Here is a 24,064-nt window from a genome sequence, read left to right on the forward strand (position 1 = left end):
AACCCCACACCAAGCACTGCCAAGACTGTCTAGAGGGTATTTTTCACTCAACAAATCGCAGGAGAATCGCAGATTTAGCGGACGGAGAAATAGTTCCCGGAGTTATGCAGCCAGTAACGGAAACCGGTTATGTGGTTCTTACCTTCAATCTCCCGAAAACTCTCTGCGAGATCTTGTGAATGCGGCCCTTTGCGGCTTCTTACCCACTTCAAATATGGCCGCCAAGCTCCAGTCTCCTTTACCTCCGAGAGCGGCGGCAGCTCTGGCTTCACGCACATTTCCAAAAGGGCCTACTCCCGCGAGGCTGCGGTTCTGAGTGCGCAGGCGCGAACGGAAGTCCTCTTTCCGGAAAAATGGCGCTGCGGTTGATGTGCGGACGCCGGGAGCTCCTGCGCCTGCTACGGCCCCAGCGTCAGGTAAGGATGCCCCGGGGCTGAGCGCCGGGTTGCCACCCTGTCCCTGTGACCCAAGCCAGGGACAGCTCGTGCTGTGGGCATGAGCAGACGCTGACCTGCTCACCGGGACCTGCGTCTCATAACCTTGGGTCACATGAGGACGCCAGAGGGTTACGTCCCCGACGCCGTGGGCTCAGCAGCCCGTGTCGTGCTCTGTTCCCTGGAAACAAGCGTCATCCCTTCAACGAAAACCTGAGCTTCAATCTCTGGGCGCCCGGGTGGGTCTGCAGTAGCTGAGATGCAGGACTCACTGGTTGCATACCTTCAGGCTGGGGTGTCTGAGAGTGGGGAGTAGCAATGCCCTTACCTGTGGTAGGGAGCTGCCTGTCTTTTGGGGAGGGCGGTGGGGGGGGCTGAGGGGGGAAGTGAGAATAAATAATAAGTGACTTCTCCCGATAAAAGGATTCCATTATCCTTTTACTCACTCAGTTCCACGTTGCAGGGCCTTACCAGTGGCCCCAGAAACCACTGACAGCTGGGCTCCGGTTCCCAGCCGGCCAGTGCTGCCGGCACCAGCACTATGTCCTCCTCATGGCCCCAGGCCCACGCGGCCTCAGTACCTCTGCCATCTCTTTTGCAGAAGCCCAGGTAAGAGGACTTTTGTCTCTGCAACATTAGGAGTGGTGCGTCTTTCTTGATCTGTTCTTACTTTCTTTTGACTAGGAGGAGGGGAATGTGGAGCAGAGTTCTTGTCCACACTCCATGCACCTCCCCAAAATGATAGCATCTCTGCTTGGGATAGCGTTTCAAATCCGTGGGGAAATGATTGAAAGACAGCAAGAGAGGTTTTCCTTATATATAAGGTGTTGTTTATATGGTGTCAAGAATGGTATCAAGCTACTGATGGTGATAATGTCTGTTTATATGTCTGTGTACACATTATACACATGAGATGTCACTACCTCCAGATAATGCTAGCAGAATTAAAATTTTAAAACAGTTCTATTTAATTGACTTAAATGTAAGCACTTACAAATTAAGTATTTCTGAATATAATGGAAACTGGCCAAAATAAATTTCAGATTCTTGTGTTCTAGAAAATATTCCATACTAAATTAATATCTGGCATTAAACCTAGCTTAAGCGTGTTGATCTGATCAATACAGACATGTCTTACTGTACTTAGGTTAACTGAAGGTCAATAAGCTTATGTTATTTCTGTTGCAGGATTGTCAGCAAGAAAAAAATTAACTTGGTGATATTTTCATAAGTTATAAAATGAAGGTAAATGAGATAGAGTTGTCAACTGGGAAAAAAAAAAAGCACAACCTAACAGTTGAGAATTGTATTTTATTTAGGGCATTACTGAGGACTTAAGCCCAGATACAGCCTCTCAGCTCTGAGGGACTGTTCCGAAGAGATGAGGGAGGAGCCAGGATATATAGGAGTTTTGAAGAAAAAAAAAAAAAACAACAACAGGTAGTTGGAACATCAAAAGATTACTGCTAATTAAAGAAAAACCAGACATCTCAAAAGTTGTCTTTTGTAAAAGTTTAGTGCTTTTCTGTGTATGGAAAGATGCAAGAGTCTGCGCTTATTGAAATCATTCCCTTGATGTACATCTTAACTACCTAGGCCCAGTATCCTGTTTTTCTCCATCCTGAATCCTCTTGTAGTACTCATTCTGGGTAACTGATGGTCCCAACATCTTTTGTTTGCAGATGTGGCAGGCAACATTCCTTATCCACAGGACCTCTTCTTGATAAATTGGATCAATGTTTGGGAGGCACTTCATGACCAATTTTGTTCCACAGTGCTAGGAAGGCTCATTCCTAGATCAGGGGAAGATTCTGCTGATAGGCCATTCAATGTTGATTTTGGGATCAGGCCCTGTAAGTTTTCTGAATCACCTGTCTTACTAGTCTGTTATGATCCAGGAAATATTTTCCCTTGCTGCTGCTTCCCATGTCTAGAATTGCACTATTACAATTAATCTGTATAGGGTCATAATATATGGTCAACTATCTCAAGATTTTTAGCCATTATTAATTTCTTTTAAGGTCTCATTACACAATGGGTAATGCAAAAGACAATCTTATAAAATAGACAGTATAAGTACTATAGGTAGTAACGTTAATAAGATCATAGTACAGCAAAGAGAGGCATAAAGGATTCGGAAACAAAGAGAACAAATTAAAACAATGATTAGTATAACTAGTTGTAATCTGGTCACAATAAATCATCAAGTCCACAGGGGAGCCAGCTGGAGAAGACAAATTCTGGAAGGATCAGGTAGAGAAAAAGATAAATATTTCATCTTTATTTACAAAGGTATACTTTATCAACTTGCTGTAGGTCATAGTGTAAGAGAAAAGATTTTTCTGGAAAACAAAGATTAAAAGCCAGTATATTTAATATAACTGAAAAATTGTGCTCTACAATGGAAATTGACACAACATTGTAAACTGACTATAACTCAATTTTTTTAAATGTTTTTAAAAATAAATAAAATAGAAGCATTTTAAAATATTGTAACAAAAAAAAAGCCAGTATATTTCAGAAAATTATAAATCGTATTTGTCAATTCACTCAGTCCCATGTAATAAATTACTGTTGATCTGGATGAAGTCATCAGGTTTTTTAATAGTTTTATACCTTCTTAGCCAGGTCAGTGATACGATCTAAAAGTTATCAGAAACTTATATTTGTCAAAAAGTTCTTTTTATGAATCTTCTTGAAGATCTTCACTTTATAAAAGCACTAGGGTAAAACATTGGTTATCTATGAACAACAGAAGACTTAAAACAGCATCTTTAAAGATCTGATTACAGTGTAATTGACAAGAAACTTGGGTATATCTGTGACATACAACATTTTAAGATAATACTAGAATTATGACTGATACATTATACCAGGATGTTTCAGATTTTTAGGAATTCCATACAAATTTTGGAATATCTATATTAATGATATTTACTTATACAGTATAACCTAAAAGGTTTATCTCCAATCATTTGATGTTTCTCAAGTAATTTAATATACCAAATAAGCCTAATTAGCTTAACATTTCTCTCTGAGATGCCTCAGGGGGCTTTTTTTGAAACATTCCAGAGTTAGCTGGAGGATAAAATAACTTAATTTGTTACTTGAGAAGTTTGTCAAAAATATCAAAAAGGTTTCAAAACATTTGGTCAAATAGGATCATGGATCACTGTGAAACAGTACTTATTCACTGAACCAAAGTAACAAAAGATTTCAAGAACAAATACAGATTACTTAAAGGCAAAGAAACTCATACAATCTGTTATCAAAAATAGAATTTTAAAAAACTCTTCTCTTAACAGAGAGAAGAAAACTAATCCTGCACTAGCCTACTTTTTATAACAAAATTGTTACCTAATTAATTACACATATTACAACTTTAACCTTTAAGATCCTTAATCTTGCACAGCTCTGAACATACTAAAAGCCAATGGATTGATGGATTACATACTTTGAATGAACTGTATAATGTGTGAATTATATCTCAATCAAGTTTAAAATACCTTTGGTATGATAGTGGGGAATGAACATTCAATTCTAGTTCCTTGTGAAATCTCCAAACAGAAGTTAATCCTCTGGGTGGGGAGGGTATAGCTCTGTGGTAGGATAGCCTGCTTAGCATGCACAAGGTACTGGGTTCAGTCCCCAGTCCCTCCATTATAAATAAATAAACCCAATTACCTCTCCCCTGACAAAAAAATAGTTAATCCTCTGGCTGTAGTGGTTCTTCGGCACTACACGCTCTAGATTTGCTGACCATACAACAGTGAGGCTTCTTTGCAAATGAGTCAGGTCAAATAACCCCAATATATAATGAAATCAGCCATTTTTGCAATCATAAGTAACTTTTGAAGTTTGCAATCATAGAGACGGACTGATAAGAAAAATTATCCAGAACTCAGAAATAAACTAAAAGGACGACTAGATGTCTTATCAGCATCATACAAGAGCATGGCCTAAGAAGCCTGCCTAAAAATCATCTGACTCTAGAAATATGCACCTTTCTTTAATTTACTATTTACTGTTAATTAGGGTCAAGACATTTTCCAGCTCTGTAAAGTTAGACACTAACTTTAGAAAGTTTGATAAGGTACAGTTTGGTCGGTTGGTTGGTTTGTACAAAGAGATGCAAATTATTTCTATCAGATAGAAAAGATAACCCCAAAAGTTGTGTTTTTCTTGCCCTGTAGGACATTAACTAATTTTGCATCTAACATCAGTATTTTGTCAGCATTCTTTGTCATCCTACTGTCCTTCATTAAACATAAAATAAATAAATTAAATAAATAAATAAATAAAATTTGATACATGCTGAAACAATATATATACATATAAAAATTAAAAATTAAAAAATTAAAACCTTAATCTGTAGTGAAAACCAAGAAGCGAGTAATTGTGAACAGTTTGTCATACCAGTATATACTGGTTGGCAAATTTAGGAATATTCCATAACCTTCAGAAACATACATCTTCTCATGGTATAACTTCTTTCCTTAATGTGGTACAAGACATGTATCTAATAAACCCCAAATATCTTTAGTTTTCCTCTTGTAAGAAGACAAAAGTAATAAATTTAGACTTGTTTAGCAATTGATATTTCAGTATTTTATCTTACTTGAAATGGCCTGGATATTCAGTGGTTTCCCATCATTTAATTTAGCAAAACTCAAGTTAACAAAAATCTAGAGAAACTATTTCAGATAGACATATCCAAAACATAATTATTTATAAGGAGTTCACCTGAAAACTACCTCATTTACCTTTATTTTATAACTTATGAAAATATCATCATACCAAGTGAATTTCTTTCTTGCTGTCAAACTCTGCAACAGAAATAGCATGAACTTATTGACCTTCAGTTAACCTAAGTACAATAAAAGACATGTCTGTATTGATCAGACCAACATGCTTAAGCTAGCTTTAATATCAGATATTAATTTAATATCGAATTTTCTAGATCACAAGAACCTGAAATTCATTCTGGCCAGTTTCCTTTATATTCAGAAATACTTAATTTGTAAGTGCTTACATTTAAGTCAATTAAATAGAGCTCTTTCAAAAATTTAATTCTGCTAGCATTATCTGGAGGTAGTGACATCTCATGTGTATAATGTTTACACACAAACAGACAAAACTAGAAATCTCGTAGTTTCACTTTAAACACTTAGTTATGAATCACATATTACAATATCAACTTACTAGTTTATAAATAACAGAATAAGTTAAATTTATTTGTTCATGTGATTAAGGCTTTACTATTTGTGGGAAAGACTTTTAAGATGTTTATTTCTCCTTGATAAACCCTTAAGGAGGCTATGACTTAGATTTTAGATGAGGAAGCCTTTTTAGCAGTTTGAGTCTAAAAAGGCCTTTTCTCTCTTTTTTTCCCCCTTGGTCTAAGGTTTTACTTAATTGAGCTAATTAATTAGGCTCAGGCTCAGGTCATTGTGGTCTGTCTGTACATTTCTGATTTGTAGGGATTTGCAAGACAAAGTTGTTTTTAAATCCCCAAAGAACATCTGTTGCCAAAATGATACTGAAAGATTGACTTACCCAATTGTATTTTCTTTTTATTTGCTTTTTTATATCAATGAGATTTCCAACTAAACTGAAATTCCAAGAGTTCTATGTTATAGAATTTTGGGGTTTAATTTATCATGACTTTAAAAGCTTATACAATGCATTCAACAAAGGCCCTCTCTGAGTGCACAGGTTAAATCCAAAGCAAAATCTCCATTGTTATTTTATTAGCCCCTGAATATTGCTCCTGTTTTTTACTTTATATTGTGCAGGCCCATGTAACCCCATCAGTTTCCTTTAGTATGTTTAATTAATATTTCCTGAGAGGCAGATTCATATGCCCTGTCTTATATTAGGCGGGGGGAGCATTCCCCAGTGAAACGTGTCTATCCTACAGTATAATTAGGCAAAAGAGATGTAACCATCTTATATAAAGCCCATTTAAAATACCAATTTTTATAAACTTTCATCTCAATTCTTTTAGTTTTTATACCTTTAACTTTAGTTTCTATTAGGACCCCCATCAACAAACCTTTATCTAATAGGGAGTCCAGAGACCTTTCTTTTTATCCTAACTGTATAAAATGGTATTTTTGTATAAAAGGCTATGGGGTCCCTAATGAGGGATTGAGCCAGGGGACTCGGGCCCTTTTGTCAATCTTTAACTTGATCACTTGGCCTAGCTGTTGCCCCAAGCAATTGTTGGTCAGGTATCTCAGTGTAATTTTCTAACAGCCTTTAAACACACACACACACACACACATTTTTTTTTTTAAACTGGGGTAAAAACAGCAGACTTGTTTGGAGCTCCTTAATGTGATCCCTTTAACCCATCCAAACCTTAGGTTATATTGTACCAAAACCTTTTGTTTTAATCCCATTGACTTTTTTTTAAAACTTACCTCATTTCTTAAAACCGTCTAGAGTTTTCCTTGTCTTTTGGGGATGAGTTCCTTTAAAATACCCACCTTGTTGGGAAAAAGTCTTAGACATTCCCTTCAGTTTTTTCTTATTTCCCTGTTAATCAACCTAATTAACGTTAATCGTTCTAATGTTTTTACTAGCATCTGTAAAATCCATTGAGGAGAAGCGGAGACCAAGAATAAGTCCTCCCAAACAAGTTTTTTGTTTTAAACTAAAGAAGTTCTAAGGTTAACCATTATATCTATCTTTTTCTACATTCTAATTTGGTTTTCTTTTTCCATAGCTACCAATAAAACAGCTGTTTATAATGAGACTCTCTAAAAATTTACCAGTTTAGAGTTTTTCCAATTTAAAGGATCAGTCATTTGGCTTTTAATGAGATATATCTTAATAGTGATTCAAACCAATAAGATGCAAGAAGCATCCCCACAAGAGAGTGTGAAGAATGTTGCCTAAACAAGATCCAGAAAGTTTACTCCCAAAAATAGTCTAAGAAAGTAAAGTCCTTCACTGTACAGGCTGACGCAATGAAGATTAAGATGGCAAAATGCCCCTGAGAGTTGGCACAGTCAAAAAAAAAAAGACTGCTCAGAATCACAGTCTGTTTGATTGGCTGCCAAATGTACAAAATGTGTGTGCCTTCTGGATGGCAGAGAACAAGTTCTCAAAACACACTCACATAGATGCAGGCACACGCTTAAGAAGATCAGGTGGAACGTTTATATCTCAAAGGAGAAAAATACAAGATACCCCTAGAAGAACTTGTGTTTCTTTAAGGTCGGAATTCTGAAAAGATATTTTATGAAACCTGCTTTCTGTAACTGAACTGCACATGCAATAAAAGAGCCCCATATTGACCGTTTTCAGGGCAAGGTTTCCTTTAATTCCCAATTAAGTAAATACTTGTAAGTGGAAGTTTTGTACGTACATAAACTTGGCTGGAGTATCATTTGGAGGCAAAGATGTTAGGGCAGCCTGTCAGTCACCCAATCCAGACTGCTCAGTGTCTCAACTGAGCAATAACCAATGTCTTTCAACTGAGTTCCTCCAGTAGCTTTCAGCTGGGGAGTTACTCCCCAGTATCTTTCAACTGGGGAGCCAGGTGCCTGTTAGACACAGCCAAATAAAATTCAGGATCATCAGGCAATAATCAGGAGATCCAAGAATCAGTAGAAACTTGCCCAGATTCATCTGGACTCTGAGGCAGATGGGCACAAGAGGCTCTGGATCCTCATAGAATTGAGGCAAAGGAGAGAGATCTTCTCTGGGCCCCTTCATGGTAGCCAAAAGCGTTGACTGGAAGGGAAAAAAAATACACAGACTAAAGTTGAGAACTATGTTTTGTTTGGCAGACTTGCTGAGGACTTAAGCCCGGAAGACAGCCTCTCAGAGAGCTCTGAGGGACTACTCCAAAGAGGTAAGGGAGGAGCCAGGATGTATGGGAGTTTTATTTAAAAAAAAAAAAAAAAACCAACAAGTAGTTGGAATATCAGATTACTGCTAATTAAAGAAAAAACAGACATTTCAATTTAATGAGTTTAGTATTTTTCTGTGTACATAAAGATGTAAGAGTCTGGGCTTACTGAAATCATTCCTTTGATACGTGCCTTAACTATCTAGGGCCAGTATCCTGTTTTTCTCCATCCCAAATCCCCCAGGGTGCCCAGTGTGGGGTGGCTGCTGGGTTGATGTCTGCAGCATCCTTTGTTTACTGATATGGCAGGTGACATTCTTTGTCCACATAAGACAGGCAATCCAGAAAATTTTGGATTATCAACAGGGCCTGATCCAAAATTAGCACACTGAGTGGAATATCACCAGTCTTCACCTGATCTAGGAATGAGCCTTCCTAGCACCGTGGGACAAAATTGATCATGAAGTGCCTCCCAAACACTGCTCGAATTTATGACCGAGAAGGGGACACTGAGGCCAAAGAAGGTCACCTGCCATATCAGTAAACAAAGCATGTCGGGGCCATCAAGCCATGAGCCACTGCAGCCACCCACTAAGATGCACCCTGAGGGGATTCAGGACGGAGAAAGACAGAACACTGGCCCTGGATAGTTAAAGTGCATAGCAAAGGGATGATTTCAATAAGCCCAGACTCTTGCATCTTTCCATACATAGAAAAGCATAAATTCATTAACTTGGGATGTCTGATTTTTCTTTAATTAGCTGTCATCTTTTGATGTTTGATTACCTGGTTTTTGGGTTTGAGGGGGGGTTCTTTTTTCTTTTTTTTTTTTTTCCTTCAAAAACTCATATATCCTGGCTCCTCCCTTACCTCTTCAAAACAGTCCCTCAGAGCTAAGAGGCTATGTTCTGGGCTTAAGTCCTCGGTAATGCCCAAAATAAAACACAATTCTCAACTGTTAGGTTGTGCTTTTTTTTTTCCCCCCAGTGGACACAATTTATAATTGTGTATCTGTGATTATAACTTGAATATCCATGATTTCATGGACATTAGTATTTCTGAGGATGAGACCAGGTAGATATTTTGGTCTTAAAAACTGAGTTGTCTAAAGAAAAAGCATAATAGTTTCAATATATGCAAAATCTTGTGCCGGTGACACTCAAGTCAGTGAAGCTTAGTAAACACTGATACAAGAAATAACTTCCCAGCATGAAGGAGCACCATGAAATCTTACTGAGAAATTTATCTTCCTGCCTAGAGGGGAAAATAAAGTGTCCTTTTTTAAGTTTTGGATTCTGTGGACAGTGTAGGCTCCCCTGGGAGAACGAGAAAGCAGGGAGTTTGAGAGTATCGCCCCACTATTGGTTGTCATAAGGAGACCCTTGATTTGTGTGTGTCCCCACTACTGAATATGACACATGGCTTTTTTTCTCCCCCCAGCAGGTTCAGGCCCCTCCAGTCATTCCTGCACCACCGCCACCCACAGCGGCAACTGAGGTGGCTTCTGGAGACACTGCAGATATAGTCCACGCTGCTGCAGAACAGAGCTTCTCTGAACTGGGGCTGGGGTCATTCACCCCAGTGGGACTGATCCAGAACTTACTGGAATTTATGCATGTTAACCTAGGCCTGCCTTGGTGGGGGGCCATTGCTGCATGTAAGGGGTTATCTCCTGTACGAGGGTAGAGGAAATGCAGACTTAGAGATAGAACTTTAAAGATAGCAGTTCTGTGAGTGGGTTGAGGAAATAGGTGTAGAAGTTTAGGGCTCAGAAAAACAGATGATTCAAATGAGGAATAGAGGCTCACGGTACTTAGATGCACTCTGCTTATATTTCCTAAAGGACATTATAAAAACCACTAGATCACTTGGGATTCAAGAAGTATAGATATTTGAATGTGAGATAGGGTTCGAGTCAGGGGACCTCATTAACAGTGATGAAGCTGCCCTGGTTAGGAATGCAGAAGGTCAGGTCAGGCACTTAAACCTCAAAATTGGAAGACCCCCACAGTGCTCCTCTTGTAAGCTAAAACTGTGCTTTGAATTCTGTTTTTTCCCACACCTTGCTCCCACGATCATCCTGTCTCCCCTGTGTCTTCAGCTTCTCCCGCTTTACTGCCCTGCTCTGACCATATAAATATGCTCAGGCATACCTTGTGTTTCTCGTGGGGAAATTCCTTCCCTTCACTCTGCGTTCACCTTTAACTGCTACCCTCCTCCTTCCTTCATAGCTGCTGTTTAGAAGAGTATTCTGTACCTAGTGGGCTTCTTTCGTTCTCTTCTCTGAGCCTCAGCATTCTGACTCATGCTAACACCGCCTCGCTCTAACTGCCAGTGGCATCACTGCTCAGTCCTCTTTTCTTTTCATACTTGCCTTTTCTGTGTTAGACACTAGACCATGAACTCTGTCCGTTGGCTTTTGTGACAATCTTTCTAGGTTTTTAGATTTTTTTTAGGTTTTTTGTTGTTTCTGTTTTTTAAGCTTTTTGGGGGCGGTAATTGGGTTTGTTTGGTTGGTTGGTTGGTTTTTCGTGGAGGTACTGCGGATTGAACTCAGGACCTCATGCATGCTAAGCATATGCTCTACCACTGAGCTATACTCTCCCCTAGATTGTCTTCTGTCTTTCTGACCACACCTTCTCATCTCCATTGCACAGTGCTCTACCTGCCCACCTAGTGCTGGTATTCTAGGTTCCATCCTTAGCTGCCTTCTCTTCCCAATCCACACCATCCACCATAATGTTGATAAAGCCTAAACCTGTATCACCCACTGGTCTCTTCTCAGCCCAGACCCACTTGCTTCTCTACAGGTACCATAAACTAAGTAAGTATTTGTTGAAGTGATCAGGAAATGTGCAGTGTAAGAAAAGCAGTCGGAAGGAGCTGAAGCAGTAGTTCCACAAGATTACCTCCTGCTCCAGGTATTTCTAGGGCAGTGGCCTTCAGACTTCATTCCAGGGAGCGCTAGAGGTCTATAAAAGTGTCTCTGAGCAGAGCAAAGGCCAGAGCTTGAACAGTCCTATAGTCAGCCTACCTCTTCACCTAGGGCAGTTTGATTTTATTTGTTATGTCATATTGGGGTTACACTTAGAGTTGGGACAGAAAAGATTCTATTGATCATAGAAAAGTTTGGAAACTATTAATCTAGAAAAATGGCTTCTGTCACCTTTTTGTTCAGTGAAACAAATAAGATTCCTGATCATTTGCTTAGAGAAGTTAATGCTAGACTATTTTGATGTCAAAGCAGAGGACTGAGCCTCAAAGGAACTAAGTCATACCCTTGCCCTTTGCTTGGGGGCCCTTGGGCTTAAGTCACAGGAAGAGACTGGGATAGAGAGCCTTTCAGGGAGGACCTGAAAACCCTCAACCTTCTAGGTGCAGAACGGCTTGAGTTTCACTCCAGTCCTAGTTTGTGTTTCCCAGGTACGGTCCTTGCCCGCTGCCTGGTGTTTCCTCTCATCGTGAAGGGCCAGCGAGAGGCAGCCAAGATCCACAACCACATGCCAGAGATTCAGAAGTTTTCCACCCGAATCAGAGAGGCCAGGTTGACCGGAAACCACACTGAGTGTGAGTCAGTTGGAGAATGAGCGTGGGAGAGGACCACATTTGCACCTTTCCTGACATTCAGCTGAGGGAAGGGAACAACTTAAATGCCCAAGAGTTGCTAGAGTTGGGCAAGTTCTAAAGATTTATTTGCTTCTTAGGCCTAAAGCTTCCAGTGACTGGCCAGGGTCAGTTAGAAATATAATGGGCCAGGTGACGAGGATGGTCACCTCCACCAGCACAACTCTTAGCCCAGCCATTAACTTCTCCTCCCTTCACAGTTTACAGGGCCTCCTCGGAGATGACGTTTTACCAGAAAAAGCATGATATTAAACTCTTCAGACCTCTCATCCTGCCTCTGACTCAGGTGGGCAAAAAAACATTTCCCATCTTTAACTACATCCTAAACCAATCAGATTACCTCCCCTGTGTCTCCCATGCCCTGGACCCCCAAAAAGCAGGTGGTGCTATTATGCTACATGGGTTTTAATAATGGAGTAATAAAAATGTTCCCTCTGCTAAAGGGTCCTGACACTGTTCATCCTGCCTCATAGGCCCCAATCTTCATCTCCTTCTTCATCGCCTTGAGAGAAATGGCCAACCTTCCTGTGCCCAGCCTGCAGACAGGTGGCCTCTGGTGGTTCCAGGATCTCACACTATCCGACCCCACCTACATACTACCTCTGGTGGTCACTGCTACAATGTGGGGTGTCCTTGAGGTAAGCCCAGGTTTGCCAAGTGCCAGGCCTGCAGCGTGGGGAGTGAGGGGAAGTTAGGTGTACAGAGTAGTGCTTCTTGACTCCCTGGAGAAATAGATGGGTAAGAAATTTGAGCCAGGTTCAACCCAAATTGACACGCATTTGCTATTCCTCCTCTGCCTTTCCTTTTTTTCCCCCAGTTAGGTGCGGAAACCGGAGTGCAAAGTTCTGACCTTCAGTGGATGAGAAATTTTCTCAGATTGATGCCCCTGGCAGTCTTGCCCATAACTATCCATTTCCCCTCGGTAGGTAATGTCTTAGGGGCTGGTTCCAAACCTTCCATGCAAGCTGACCAGGGATGCAGCTTCTGAGTATCTTCTCTTCCCTCTCGTCCAGGCAGTGTTCATGTATTGGCTCTCCTCCAACATGTTTTCCCTGGGCCAGGTGGCTTGCCTGCGTATTCCAGCCGTACGCACTGTACTTAAAATCCCCCCGCGTGTTGTGCATGACCCTGACAAATTACCTCCACGGGAAGGCTTCATAAAGAGCTTCAAAAGAGGTAAGGGACTGTTCTCTGTGAACAGGGCCAGGGGAAGGTGGTCTAGAATGGGACCAGGACCAACGGTCTCACTCCTCTTTGCACAGGCTGGAAGAATGCCGAAATGACACATCAGCTGCAGGAGCGGGAACGACGCATGCAGAATCACTTGGAGCTGGCAGCCAGAGGTAAGTAGTCCTCGCAGGCTAAATTCTGGCATTTGTTTCCTCCTTTTCTTTGTTCATCAAAACCTGTTCTCTCTTCTTCTCCCAGGCCCCTTACGACAGACTTTTACCCACAACCCTCTGCTACAGCATGGAAAGAACGACCCTGCCAGCACCCCTAACAGCAGCAGCAACAACAAACCAAAGTCAAAGCATCCCTGGCGTGACACGCTTGGCTGAATTCTGTCCCCTGCTCAGGCTGGCAGGAACTCTGTCTCTTCAGAGGACTCAACCTTAGAATAAGTTGGAGGCTGGGTCCTTGCCCCAGACCTAGAAACTGTGGGACAAGTTCATTTTAGAAGTGGATTCCACTACAGACTCTTCGCCTAAATGTAAAAGAGCACTGGGGAGCCACGTGTTCTTCCCATCCACAGAATTAGTAAACCTCTCTACTATACACTGCTTCCCGACACTGATTAAACAGGGAAATGGAGCCTGTGCTTCAGAAAACAGAATCAGCGGGGTGGTGATTGCTCCTGCCGGCCCATGCTCTTAGGAAGCGTCTGTGTTGTAACCTGGCATTAAGGGCTTAGACCCCCACCCTCCACCCCACAGATGTTTTGTCCCATCCACATTTGCCTTGCAGTCAGAGGTATGCCGGGTAAGTGGGGACTGTATCTGGAGGAACAACATTCACTTGCCCCAAGGTTACCTGTCTACTTTTTGTCCTTGAGAAAGTTTGTTTGTTTCGTCTGATCTCGGAAGCTAAGCAGGGTCGGGCCTGGCTAGTACTTGGATGGGAGAAAGTTTGTTTTCAGGCTTCCTGCCAGGCTAGTGGGAGCTGTCCTAGAGACACCATATAAAATGAAGCCACATAAAGCTTAGGAACATAACCCTTTTATTATCCAGCACCTATGACGGTTTCATGTCTCTTTAAAGGAGACGAGAAATTTGGAGCATTACTGGCTCTTGCAGTGGAAGAGGAGTGGGCGAGCACACTGGAGGTGAGTGAGCATCTTAGCACATGGGCATGTGCTGCTGAACAGCCAGGCCCTCACCTGGCATGCTCCCCATCACAGTTTGCTTTATCGGCCCTTTAAAAAAATCTGGAACAATATGTAGCAAAACAAATAAATTACTCTGTGTCTCAGAAAGCAAGTTCAAAGATTGCTGAAGCTGCCTGGGAGGTTTCTGGGCAAGTGCCTGCAAAGAAGTGAGCTTTCCTTTTCAACTTCCTGGCTCCAGCCAGTAGGAGATGAGAGGCCCCTGCTTTCCACGTCTCAAGATTCCTCGTGGTATTTAGTTGGACTTGGGATCTTGTTCCTTGGGCATCTCTCCTCCATCTTCCAGGTCCATCTCTGCAGCAACTGACAGACATAGGACCTGGAGGTACCATGTGATGGATGCTACAAAGAGAAGTTTGAGTTAAAACTGAGAAGAGGTTTAAACGGGAGGCTAAGTTCAAGTGGCACTGAATGGGGCTAGGCCTGAGAGAACAACTATGGTTAAGCTTTAACCACAGGTAAGGGCTTTGGCAGAGGTGAGCTGGGAGACTAGATTTGTGAAAAAGGCAAAAAAAAAAAAAAAAAAAAAACCCACCTCAGGCTATACCGGAGCTGAGCCAATGTGAGGACCCCAGGCTTACCCACAATCCTGCGGAGGTAAAGCGGCCGTCTGTTTTCTGGCACTCTGATGATGAAGAAGTAAATGGGCAAGCCTGAGAGGGCGATGCTGACGCCAATGAAGGAGTTGATGGTATCACTGTAGAGCGGAACGGCCACCAGGAAGATGGTGCAGAGGCAGAAGACGATGGGGAAGAAGAGGCTGAGCTGAGGGCACAGATGAAACAACTGGAGGTTAGACAGTTCAGGATGGACAGCCAAGGTAACCCACCTCCTGTGGGGGTCAGAGCACTGAGCTTTCCTACCCCCTTCACCTCAACACACAGCTACCACCAGGTCCCAGACAAAGGTTTCTGAGTAAATGGTCTTGTAAGAATCCGATGGAGCAGAGGTGGGATGGAGAGGAGTTACCTTGAGAGGACGAGGCCTGTTGGGCTCCTTCCAGCGCAGGTAGAGCTGACCCACGATGGAGAGCCCCACGAAGAACCAGTAGCTGAAGCTGTAGTAGTTGATGAGCTGGAAGATGTCCTCCACGCACAGGTAGATCAGCGCCATGAGACCCTGCAGGCACAAGCCCACGCCAGCTCCTCTCACCGCCTCGGTCACGCAAGGCACTCTACTCCCCTCTATCTCCCACAAATCCACCCCCCTGTCAAGTCCTCAGTCTCCCCAACTGTCCTTTACTGTTCCCACCCCTCTTACCACCTTAGTTTCAACACCTCGCTCCTTTCCTATTAAGTCAGTAGCCTCTCCGTTGATTTTTCTGCCCATCTTCAAACCTTTGCCAGGCTAACCCTCTGTACTGCCCAGCTCAGAGCAACTCCCTACATGGCTTTTGCCCAAGAGCCTCCCAGAATGGCTCTAACTACATCTCCTGCTCTTACCTCCTCCTACCCGACTCCACACTGCTGTACCTCAGGACTTTGCGATGCCATTTCTCTTAAACTAAAACCCATCCGTCTCTACCATTTGCAGCCCTAACCTTGCAAGTCTACTTCAAATTCACTTTCTCCAAGAAGTCTTTCCTCATTCACCCTCTACCCCCATGGAAACAATCGTTTCTTCCCTTAAACACTGTGTCACTCACTATCTGTAACAGCAGTCATGACAATGTAGTCCGTGTACTTTATGCCTTATCCTAGACCAGAGGTCTCCGTTCCTTAGAGAAGATGGATTTTCTCTTAAGAATCACCGCAGCAGTTAGCACAGTGCCTTGCCCCGGGTGGATGTTCCATCAACAGTTTTTCTATTAGAATCTCCTTTAGAGCTTCTAGGAAGCTAGAACAGTTCTATCTACTGTTTAATTTAGTTTCCTTCATAATCTGGCCTTCAGCCCCAGGTTTGAGATCACTTACATTGAAGAGCAGAGCCGGCACTGGTGTGAACCGCTCTACGTGAATCATGCAGATGGTATCAGGGAGGTGGCCTTCTCTTGAGCCCACAAAGAAAAGCCTAGTTGGGGTAAGATAAGAGAGGCTGAGAAGCTTGTGGGACACTGGGTGTGGCCTGCTTCATGTGCCACAAGGCCCTCCCTCTCTGCCATCGCCTCCTTCAAAAGGGTTTGAGTAATACGGAATGGGGTTCAATAGAGATTTGTGAGCACTGGAGGCTGCTGATGGAAACAAGAACAAAGGGAATATGAATACCATTTAGGAAGCATGATGACAGAGTCCGGGTCCTGTAATCCTACCCTCCCCTGCCATAGCTCTTCGTAATACTCCCCAGTAAAAGATGCCACTCATACCTAGAAGCAGCCACAATGGAGGCATTGAGGCCACCAAAGCAGGATAACGCAACTGCCACTGGAATCGTCCAGTTGAATATTCCAAAAATCTGGTCTGCAAACGTCTAAGGGAAACGAATGGAAAAGAGTCGTTAGGACTTAACAGGGATGGAAGGCAAGGACAAGCATGCCCTCAGGTTCCCCTGCTAACAACCCAGCCCTTATTCCACGGCGGGCACAACAGAACCTTTCCCGCAGGCCCAGTACCCTAAGCATACCCTTTCAAGGACTCTCCCGCTTTCTGGGACTTTAAAGAGCAGCAAGATAACCAGAAGCCCACAAACACACCCTCACCCTTCTGCTAGTGAAAGTCCTTTACCACAGCAACAGCATCACTGGCCAGGATGTCCCTCATGTCGAGCACGGTATAATAGGCCACGTTGGTCAAGATGTAGATGATGGTGACAATGGGCATGGAAATGCCAATGGCGAGGGGCAGATTCCTACAGCAAACAGAATAATGGGAACGGGAGTCCACAGTCTCATCCCCGCTGTCCTTCAGTTCTTAGACTCGACCACACCAACCCTGGGGTGGGGCCTCCCACGGCTTTTCCCCAGTGATTTGGCCTTTAAAGTTGCCTAGGATAGTGGCTTCAGCTCTGAACTCAAGCTAAAGAGCATCAAGGAGAAGGAATATCACATTTGGAGAAGAGTCTACACAATACACATACACACGATTAACAACTGTCACAGCACAGGAAGGGTTTATGTGTTTTTGGTTTTTTCTTTTACGTCTTGCGGTCTCAGTATCAGGATTCCTTCTCTAAGATTGTCAACATTGAAAAATTTGTCTTAAGATTGCGAAATATAAACGAAGAAATTATGGAGGCAAATATTACAGATGAAATCTCACATCTCCAGAGAATAAGATAGGCCCTCAGTAGGAAGAGCAGTATGTGTAACTGAACAGGCAACTGGGAACTATGTCCACCCCACGGGCTCACTCAGTTTAACCAGTGGCCAAGAGAATGACATAAAGACCCCTCAACGTCCCTGTAGTGGAATAAAGCCAAGAGCTTTACAAATGTTCTCTCTCAGTGAGCCCGGGAGGGGTGGGAAAGGAGGGGCAAATGCTGGAGTCATTCTGCTTCTGTCCAGTAGGTGGAAGCACCACCCAGGCCCCCACCTGCTTCTATTACCTGCTCTCAGGATTGCCACACTGGATGTGTATCAGGAGGACTGTTTCTCAAAGCCAAAAGGAGTTTATTATGATTATTTTGACTTAAAAATTTACAGCAACCTCACTCCCTGGCAAATCTTGGTTCCTAGAAGCATTGAATTTTAGAGCCAGGAAAGGCTCTGGAGATGGTAAAATTCAACCCCCTCAATTACAGATAAGGAGCAAGCAAAGATGGCAGGGGATTCCCTCAAGGTCATCCAACAATGAGTATAAAGACAGGTTGGGGCGCTTTGACTCCCTGCCCACTGTTTACACTCTGCATGACTGCAGGGCAATTCTAAGTAACGATGGTGTGATATCACCGAATGGCTGATACGACCAATACCACTAAGTCACTATGAATTTGAGAAACAAAGAAGGGATCAGAAGGGAAAGGAAGGTTTCTGGTAGCCTCTGACCTGAAGTTATCTATCTGTGAATAAGGGTGGGTCAAAGTTCTGTCAAGGAGAGTACAGGTTTTGAAAGGCATACAGAAGCACACGGCACAGCCTGCTTTAATTAATGCAGAAAGGCAAGAACAAATGTGAAAAGGCCTTTCAAAATTTTGTTTTTAGACACAAAGTTCACCTCTTAGCTCTGTTACTGTGATCACAGACAAGCCACTTCTCTGGGCCTCAGGCCTCAGGCCTCCCATCTGTTAAAATGAGGCTGATAAAATCAACCAGTTGTGGTATGCTGTCTGGCACACCGGAGAAGCTCAATAAACGATGGCTGTCATTGCCATGGAAAGTTGATGGTGAGGTACCTACCTCTCGGGATTTTTTATCTCTTCGGTGACATAGTTGAGGGTGTCCCAGCCCGAGTAGGAGAACAGAGCCGAGTACAGTGCCAGAGCAATGTCGCCCACTGAAAATGACGAACCCTCAAAGGAATTCTCAAAGTGACTCGAGGCTCCTGGAACCCAGAGAACATGGAAGGGCAGAAGGATTAGTGGCCTACACCCCAACTCCAGTAGAGGAGGGGAAGAATGGGAAGAATGGGCAATAACAGCAGGTGTGTGGCTGAGAACACCTTGGCAGCAAGGATACCAGTGGGCAGAAGAGAGACATCTGCAGTAATGGGCTGGAACGTGGGGAGCAGCACCGGGATCTTGACAGGAAGGACCCAGGTGGCTTTCTGGGGTGAGAAACCACCGCAGAGCAGAAGGACTGGAGAACCAGTGTGATGCAACTCTGTCCTGCCTCCTTTCTAACACCAGACAGCTGATACGGGCTGGAGGAAGGGCAGGGCTCAATACTCCCAGTCAGCAGAGTAGCTGTAGGGTAGGGTTCACACCCAGAAACTGGAGAGGAGCAGGTACAAAGAGTTCATCTCTGCCCCGGCCCTCACCTGTGAGGGGCACAATCATAGCCACAAGCACTGGGCTCGGCAATCTGCAAAAACCGGCTCTCGGGGCATGGCTGGCTGCCCTTTCCCCAAGATCGGCCTCTTCTAGGAGGCAGCACACATGGAAGTTAAAGGACAGGCTTTGGGGTCAGTCTACTTGGGTACAAATCTCAGCTCCACTACTTACTAGCTAGGGACTTTGGCAAAGTATTTAATTCTGCAGCCTCAGTTTCCTCATCTATAATGTGGAAATGAAGATAGTACCTATTGAATGAGATTTCACACAAAGGGCACTTAGAGGAGTGTGGCTCATAGAAAACGCTTAACAAATGTTAGTTGCTATTACTATTATTTCTTACCCTGGCCAAGTCTAACAATGCCTGCGATGATGACGGCGATCAGTGCCAATACTTTAGCATAGGTGAAAATATCCTGTACCAGGGTTCCCCACTTGACATAGGCACAGTTAATGAAGGTTAAGAGACCTGGAAGAAAAATAATACTGATTGGTGACTGACCCTACCATCCGGAGGGCCTTAGACTTCCAAGCCGTCTTCCCAGCATCAGTCACCAAAACGGACCATTTGGCCAAGGGCAGGAGTGTTTGGGCTCTGACCTGGTCTGCACTGGAAACCTCTGCCCAGAATGTCCTCACCATTATCAGTCAAAGGCACTGGCTGAGCACATGTAAATGTGGCAACACACACACAGACACACACACACTCAGCACTTGTGTGAGACAACAGTTACTGTGGATTTGTTTACACACACAAGTGTTCACAGCAACGGGAGGCAACTGGTAGCTGTACACGATTAGTGATGTGTTCCGGCCGTTGGCTCTGAAAAGTCACGGTCTCTCCCCCTTCTCCGGCCCTGTATCCCCTTATATGGGCCCCAGGACCCAGCACTCTGATGCCGTGGTATTACTGTTAACCTTGACAAGTCCTGTTGTGACTTAACCAATGTCTAGGTCAGCAGGTCAGGACGTGTGGCCAAGGATTAGGCTGGAAGCCAGACTTCTTGCTCCTGCCGGCCAGCTCAGCCGCTTGTTTTCTGCTTGGAGAGATTCTCGGAACCGAGGTTCCTATAAGAGGGGGACAGTGCATTTTTCCTGACTGGACAATGCAAAAGTAGGAGCCACACACATTCCTCAAGTCCTTCCACGCCAGGGTAGAGGCAATCCCTTTACCCAGATGAGCCCGTAAAGTTCATGGATTACCCTTAGAGCCAGGCTCTTGACCTGGGCTTCCACAAGGACTGAAATTCTTTGTGAAGTGTTATGTACATATGTCCAAAGTATAAGCATTTCTCTAAGAAGGGGGCCCATACCTTTTATCAGAATCTCAGAAACCCATGACCCTCCAAAAAAAGTTATAATCTGCTACCTCAGAAGAAGAATTCAGGAAGGGAAGCCTACTCATGCTGAGGTCAACTAATAGCCCAAGGATGTGCCGGGAGGAGATGGTGGGAAGAAAGTCGAAAGAAACAATTCTGAACGTCAGCCCAATGTTCCCCAATCCCCCACCCACCTCTTACTAAACAAGCAGGCAGGCACATACTCCATACCTTCCCTGCTGCAGCAAAGTGAATTGCTACCCTGCTCCCTCCTTCCCAGCTCAGCAACTGGAACACCAGAAGGAGGGCTTAACAGCCCTTCTCTCAAGGGCTCCAAAGGCAAGATCAGAGTCAGCCTGCCTTCCCAGGGGACAGAGTGCTGGGCTTGCTGCTGCAGGCTGGCTCAGTCTAAGTACGCCCTGTCTCAGTCTGGCCGCGGCGCGCCCCTCAGTGTCCCCAGTACCCCTGTTATGTTTTGTCCCAGTCTCATCACACTCTGGCCCAGAGGCTACTTCACCTGAGCGGCAGGAAGACCAGCACCTCATAGCAGCTGTCTGACCTTCTGTCTCTCCCTCCCTTACTCACTGCCCAAGTTCTTTTCTGCTCTTCTGGAAAGGGGGCATTCCTGTCCCAAACAAGCACTTGCCTTCTTGCCTAATAAACAAGACAATGAACAACCAAACTTCATCACAGGACTGGGCAAAAATGCACCCGTAACTCCAGGCCAACGCAGTGCTAAGTTAATCATTAAAGACACAAGCGTGGAGTCTCCATAGGCACCCCACAAAAATGACCAGATCTTTCAGATCTGCTGACCCTCCTTTACTCACCACTCCTTTACTCCCTGCTGGACTTCTGCCTCCAACCATTCAGCAGCCCTCATGTCAAGACAGTCCCTTTCCCTGGACGAGTCTCCATCCTGTAATCTCAACCCCTTCCCCTTGGGCTCTGCTGCTGACTTAGACTTACAAGTATAACTCAAGCCACGTTTGGATTAGAAACACCAGGGACCACCAAAGCTGCCATATTCACATGGGACAGGGATCCCCTAATCAAAATTCATGGTTAGTCCTCCGGGTCACCACAGGGCCAGCACCACTGGGAGAGGCTTGAGGTTTAAGGGACTGGTTCTGGTTCATGTAGCCATGTGCCAAGAGGTCCTGTTCTCAGCTCTGTCCAGGGATGTGGGCAGGGAAAAGCCAACTCATTATCCTGTACTGCAACAAATTCTGAAAAGAAAACACATGGATTGTTTACACTTTAATCCCTGCTTTTTTATTCTACTTCCAAATCCATCCTTTGGTATCCTTCCTTTCACTCACCAGTGTTTCCTCCTCCTCCCTCCTGAGCCTTTGTTCTTGGCCACTGACCCCACCTGCACCCCCATCTTGCCCTCATCCGCTCTCTGTATCAAGCACAGGAGGCTCGGTTTGAATGAAGAAGGGAATCCTATGGAAAAAGAGCTGGTCCTCACCTTCCCCAGAGCCCGGCTTCCTCCAGGGCCTCTTGGCCATGGGAGCAGGAAACGGATATGGCAGGCAGCAGTGCTGACTGGGCTCTTTGTCCCCGCCCCCAGCGGATACAGCTGACCAGTGGCCCCAGAGCCGGGCCAAGTGTGCTGTTCTTAAAGTGGAGCCCGACCTCCTGCTTCAGAGGGAGGGAAGGGAAGGCTGGGCAGGGGTGGGGGGAGAACCATGGGATTAGAATAATATGGAGGCAACTGCAAGTTAACCTTGAGGACACAGACACCCTACCTTCCCACCTCTGGGTGCAATTCAATCTCCACCCAACACTGGGCCAAGTCCACAGAAGATGGCCTGAAATCACCTTGGACCCTTGACTCAGGTGCAGCTCCAGTCCTGCTTTGACCCCTGCTTTGGAGGAAGGAGCAGCTGTGAAGAAGTCACTCCTATAATCATTGAAGGAGATGCTCCTGAATGGTCATCAAGTCCAACCTAGGTGGGCCCCCTGGAGGAGGAGGCTAGTTCCAACACTAAGGCCCAGCATCAGCTCTAGAACTAAAAGCAAGGAAAGCACCTGCCTGGACTGATCCAGAACAGAACAAAGCTTGCAGGCCCACTGGGGATCAGGTGCCCAGGTTTAGTTTAGATGCCCAAATTAAACAGTCCCTGAAAAAGAACATTCAGCCTACAATTCTCCCAAAACCATTAGGTTTAAATATATACAATGTAAGGCACCACTTAGGCTGCTATTTAAGCCATTTTCTGCTTTAAATCCCCGAGGACTATTAAAAAAAAAAACCTCAGCACTTTATTAGGCCACTCATTCCATTTTTAAAGAGATGAATAGCTCGTCCTTCCACTAAGCCGAAAACATCTTCCTCGCAGCTTCCAGCCAGTAGTACTGGTCCTGTCTTCTGGAGCCACACAGAATCAAGCTCAAGCCACTCCCACATTCTGACCCCTCTTATCATTAAAGGTTAACATCCTGTCCTCCTTGAGTCTTCCCTCTTCAGGCTAAAGACCGATTTTCTTCAACCTCTTGTGTGACAAATGTGGCTTCCCACTACCAGCCCAGTTCTCTCCTCTGCAGTCACGTCACTTTGTCAGTGTCTCCCTGGAAACTGAGACCCACACAGGGAACTCCAGATATTGCTGCAGGCAATGGAGTCTCAGATTGAACTCACTGTCAACTGTAACTCCTTTTCCACCCCCTGAACTGATGAGCTTTTCCCTCTCCCCTTTCTGGGGCCTACTAAAAGAGATTCTTCTGAATCTCAGATATGGGACATTATATTTATTCCTAGTAATCTTCCTCTCTGAATTTTTAGGCATCATTCTCATCTGCTAGAAATGGATTTTTTTCCCCCTTAACTTTATCAGTTAATTCGAATGCCTTCAATTTTATGAAATCTGCAAATCTGATAGCATACCTTCTGGGTTCTCACTGAAGTCACTGATAAAAACGTTGACTAGGATAGGCAGAGCCCTGCCTCTCTGCTGTCATTATTCCACAATATCAACCAAGAATCCAACTATTTTTTTTAATCTAGTCCACCTTTTTCTACATCGTGAAAAAGAATATCATGAGAGTTTGTCAAGAACCTCTCTGAAATCTGGATGCACATATAATGCTCTAGTAATTGAATGATGCTACCAAATGCTTCAAATGAAATGAGTACATATTTATGCTAGAATGTTCATAACTATAGCATTACAATAGTCAAAAATTTGAAACAACCCAAATGCCCATCAGTGGTAGAATGGCTATGTAAACACAATGGAATACTGAGCAACAGTGAGAATGGACCATCCACAACTACAGACAAAAATACGGATGAATGTCACAAACATATTAAGTGAATAAGCCAAACACAAGAGAGTACAGTCCCTTTATGCCCATTTACATAAAAACAGGCTAAATTAATCTATGTTACTAGACGTCAGAGCAGTGATTTCCCTCAGTGTGTGTGTTGGGGGCATGGGGGAGTGACTGGGAGGAACCCAGGAGAGGTTCACGGGGCTGCTTTCTTGATGTGGATGCTGGTTACACATGAGTTCAATTTGTGGCAATTCATCAAGCTTATGTGCACTGTTCTTTTTGTATATTAAACTTGAAT

General features: G+C 44.1%; 2 protein-coding genes across 6 annotated transcripts in view; one reads left to right on the top strand and one right to left on the bottom strand.

The window, feature by feature from the left end:
• Nucleotides 1-277: 277 nt before the first annotated feature.
• OXA1L (OXA1L mitochondrial inner membrane protein) lies at nt 278-13,753 on the top strand. Of its 3 annotated transcripts, none has more exons than XM_031452718.2 (10): nt 278-416; nt 885-1,043; nt 9,736-9,952; nt 11,719-11,862; nt 12,120-12,205; nt 12,393-12,557; nt 12,737-12,841; nt 12,933-13,095; nt 13,182-13,262; nt 13,348-13,753. In XM_031452718.2, the coding sequence occupies exons 1-10, from the start codon at nt 354-356 to the stop codon at nt 13,476-13,478; spliced, it is 1,314 nt and encodes a 437-aa protein (XP_031308578.1). In that variant the 5' UTR covers nt 278-353; the 3' UTR covers nt 13,479-13,753. The 3 variants fall into 3 exon arrangements, with proteins under 3 accessions (XP_031308578.1, XP_064341883.1, XP_010987716.1); XM_010989414.3 differs by having other exon boundaries at nt 279-416; nt 9,739-9,952; XM_064485813.1 differs by lacking the exon at nt 11,719-11,862.
• A 366-nt stretch (nt 13,754-14,119) lies between these two features.
• The window catches only part of SLC7A7 (solute carrier family 7 member 7), a 31,428-nt gene continuing 21,483 nt past the window's right edge, over nt 14,120-24,064 (bottom strand). For all 3 annotated transcript variants that reach the window (XM_031452714.2, XM_031452713.2, XM_031452715.2), the window contains 8 exons: nt 19,509-19,634; nt 18,573-18,717; nt 16,963-17,086; nt 16,605-16,708; nt 16,216-16,312; nt 15,272-15,421; nt 14,884-15,067; nt 14,120-14,644 (listed from right to left, as the gene is read on the bottom strand). In XM_031452714.2, coding sequence (XP_031308574.2) covers nt 14,538-14,644; nt 14,884-15,067; nt 15,272-15,421; nt 16,216-16,312; nt 16,605-16,708; nt 16,963-17,086; nt 18,573-18,717; nt 19,509-19,634 — 1,037 coding nt within the window. In that variant the 3' untranslated portion in view covers nt 14,120-14,537. The remainder of the gene's footprint in view (nt 14,645-14,883; nt 15,068-15,271; nt 15,422-16,215; nt 16,313-16,604; nt 16,709-16,962; nt 17,087-18,572; nt 18,718-19,508; nt 19,635-24,064) is intronic.

Source organism: Camelus dromedarius, chromosome 5 (genome assembly GCF_036321535.1).
Source record: "Camelus dromedarius isolate mCamDro1 chromosome 5, mCamDro1.pat, whole genome shotgun sequence".
Classification (NCBI taxonomy): domain Eukaryota; kingdom Metazoa; phylum Chordata; class Mammalia; order Artiodactyla; family Camelidae; genus Camelus; species Camelus dromedarius.

Coding starts and splice junctions, on each gene's coding strand:
- OXA1L (XM_031452718.2), top strand. CDS start 354: ATGGCGCTGCGGTTGATGTGCGGACGCCGGGAGCTCCTGCGCCTGCTA. Junction 1,044..9,735: donor TCTCTTTTGCAGAAGCCCAG/GTAAGAGGACTT, acceptor TTCTCCCCCCAG/CAGGTTCAGGCCCCTCCAGT. Junction 12,842..12,932: donor TAACTATCCATTTCCCCTCG/GTAGGTAATGTC, acceptor CCTCTCGTCCAG/GCAGTGTTCATGTATTGGCT.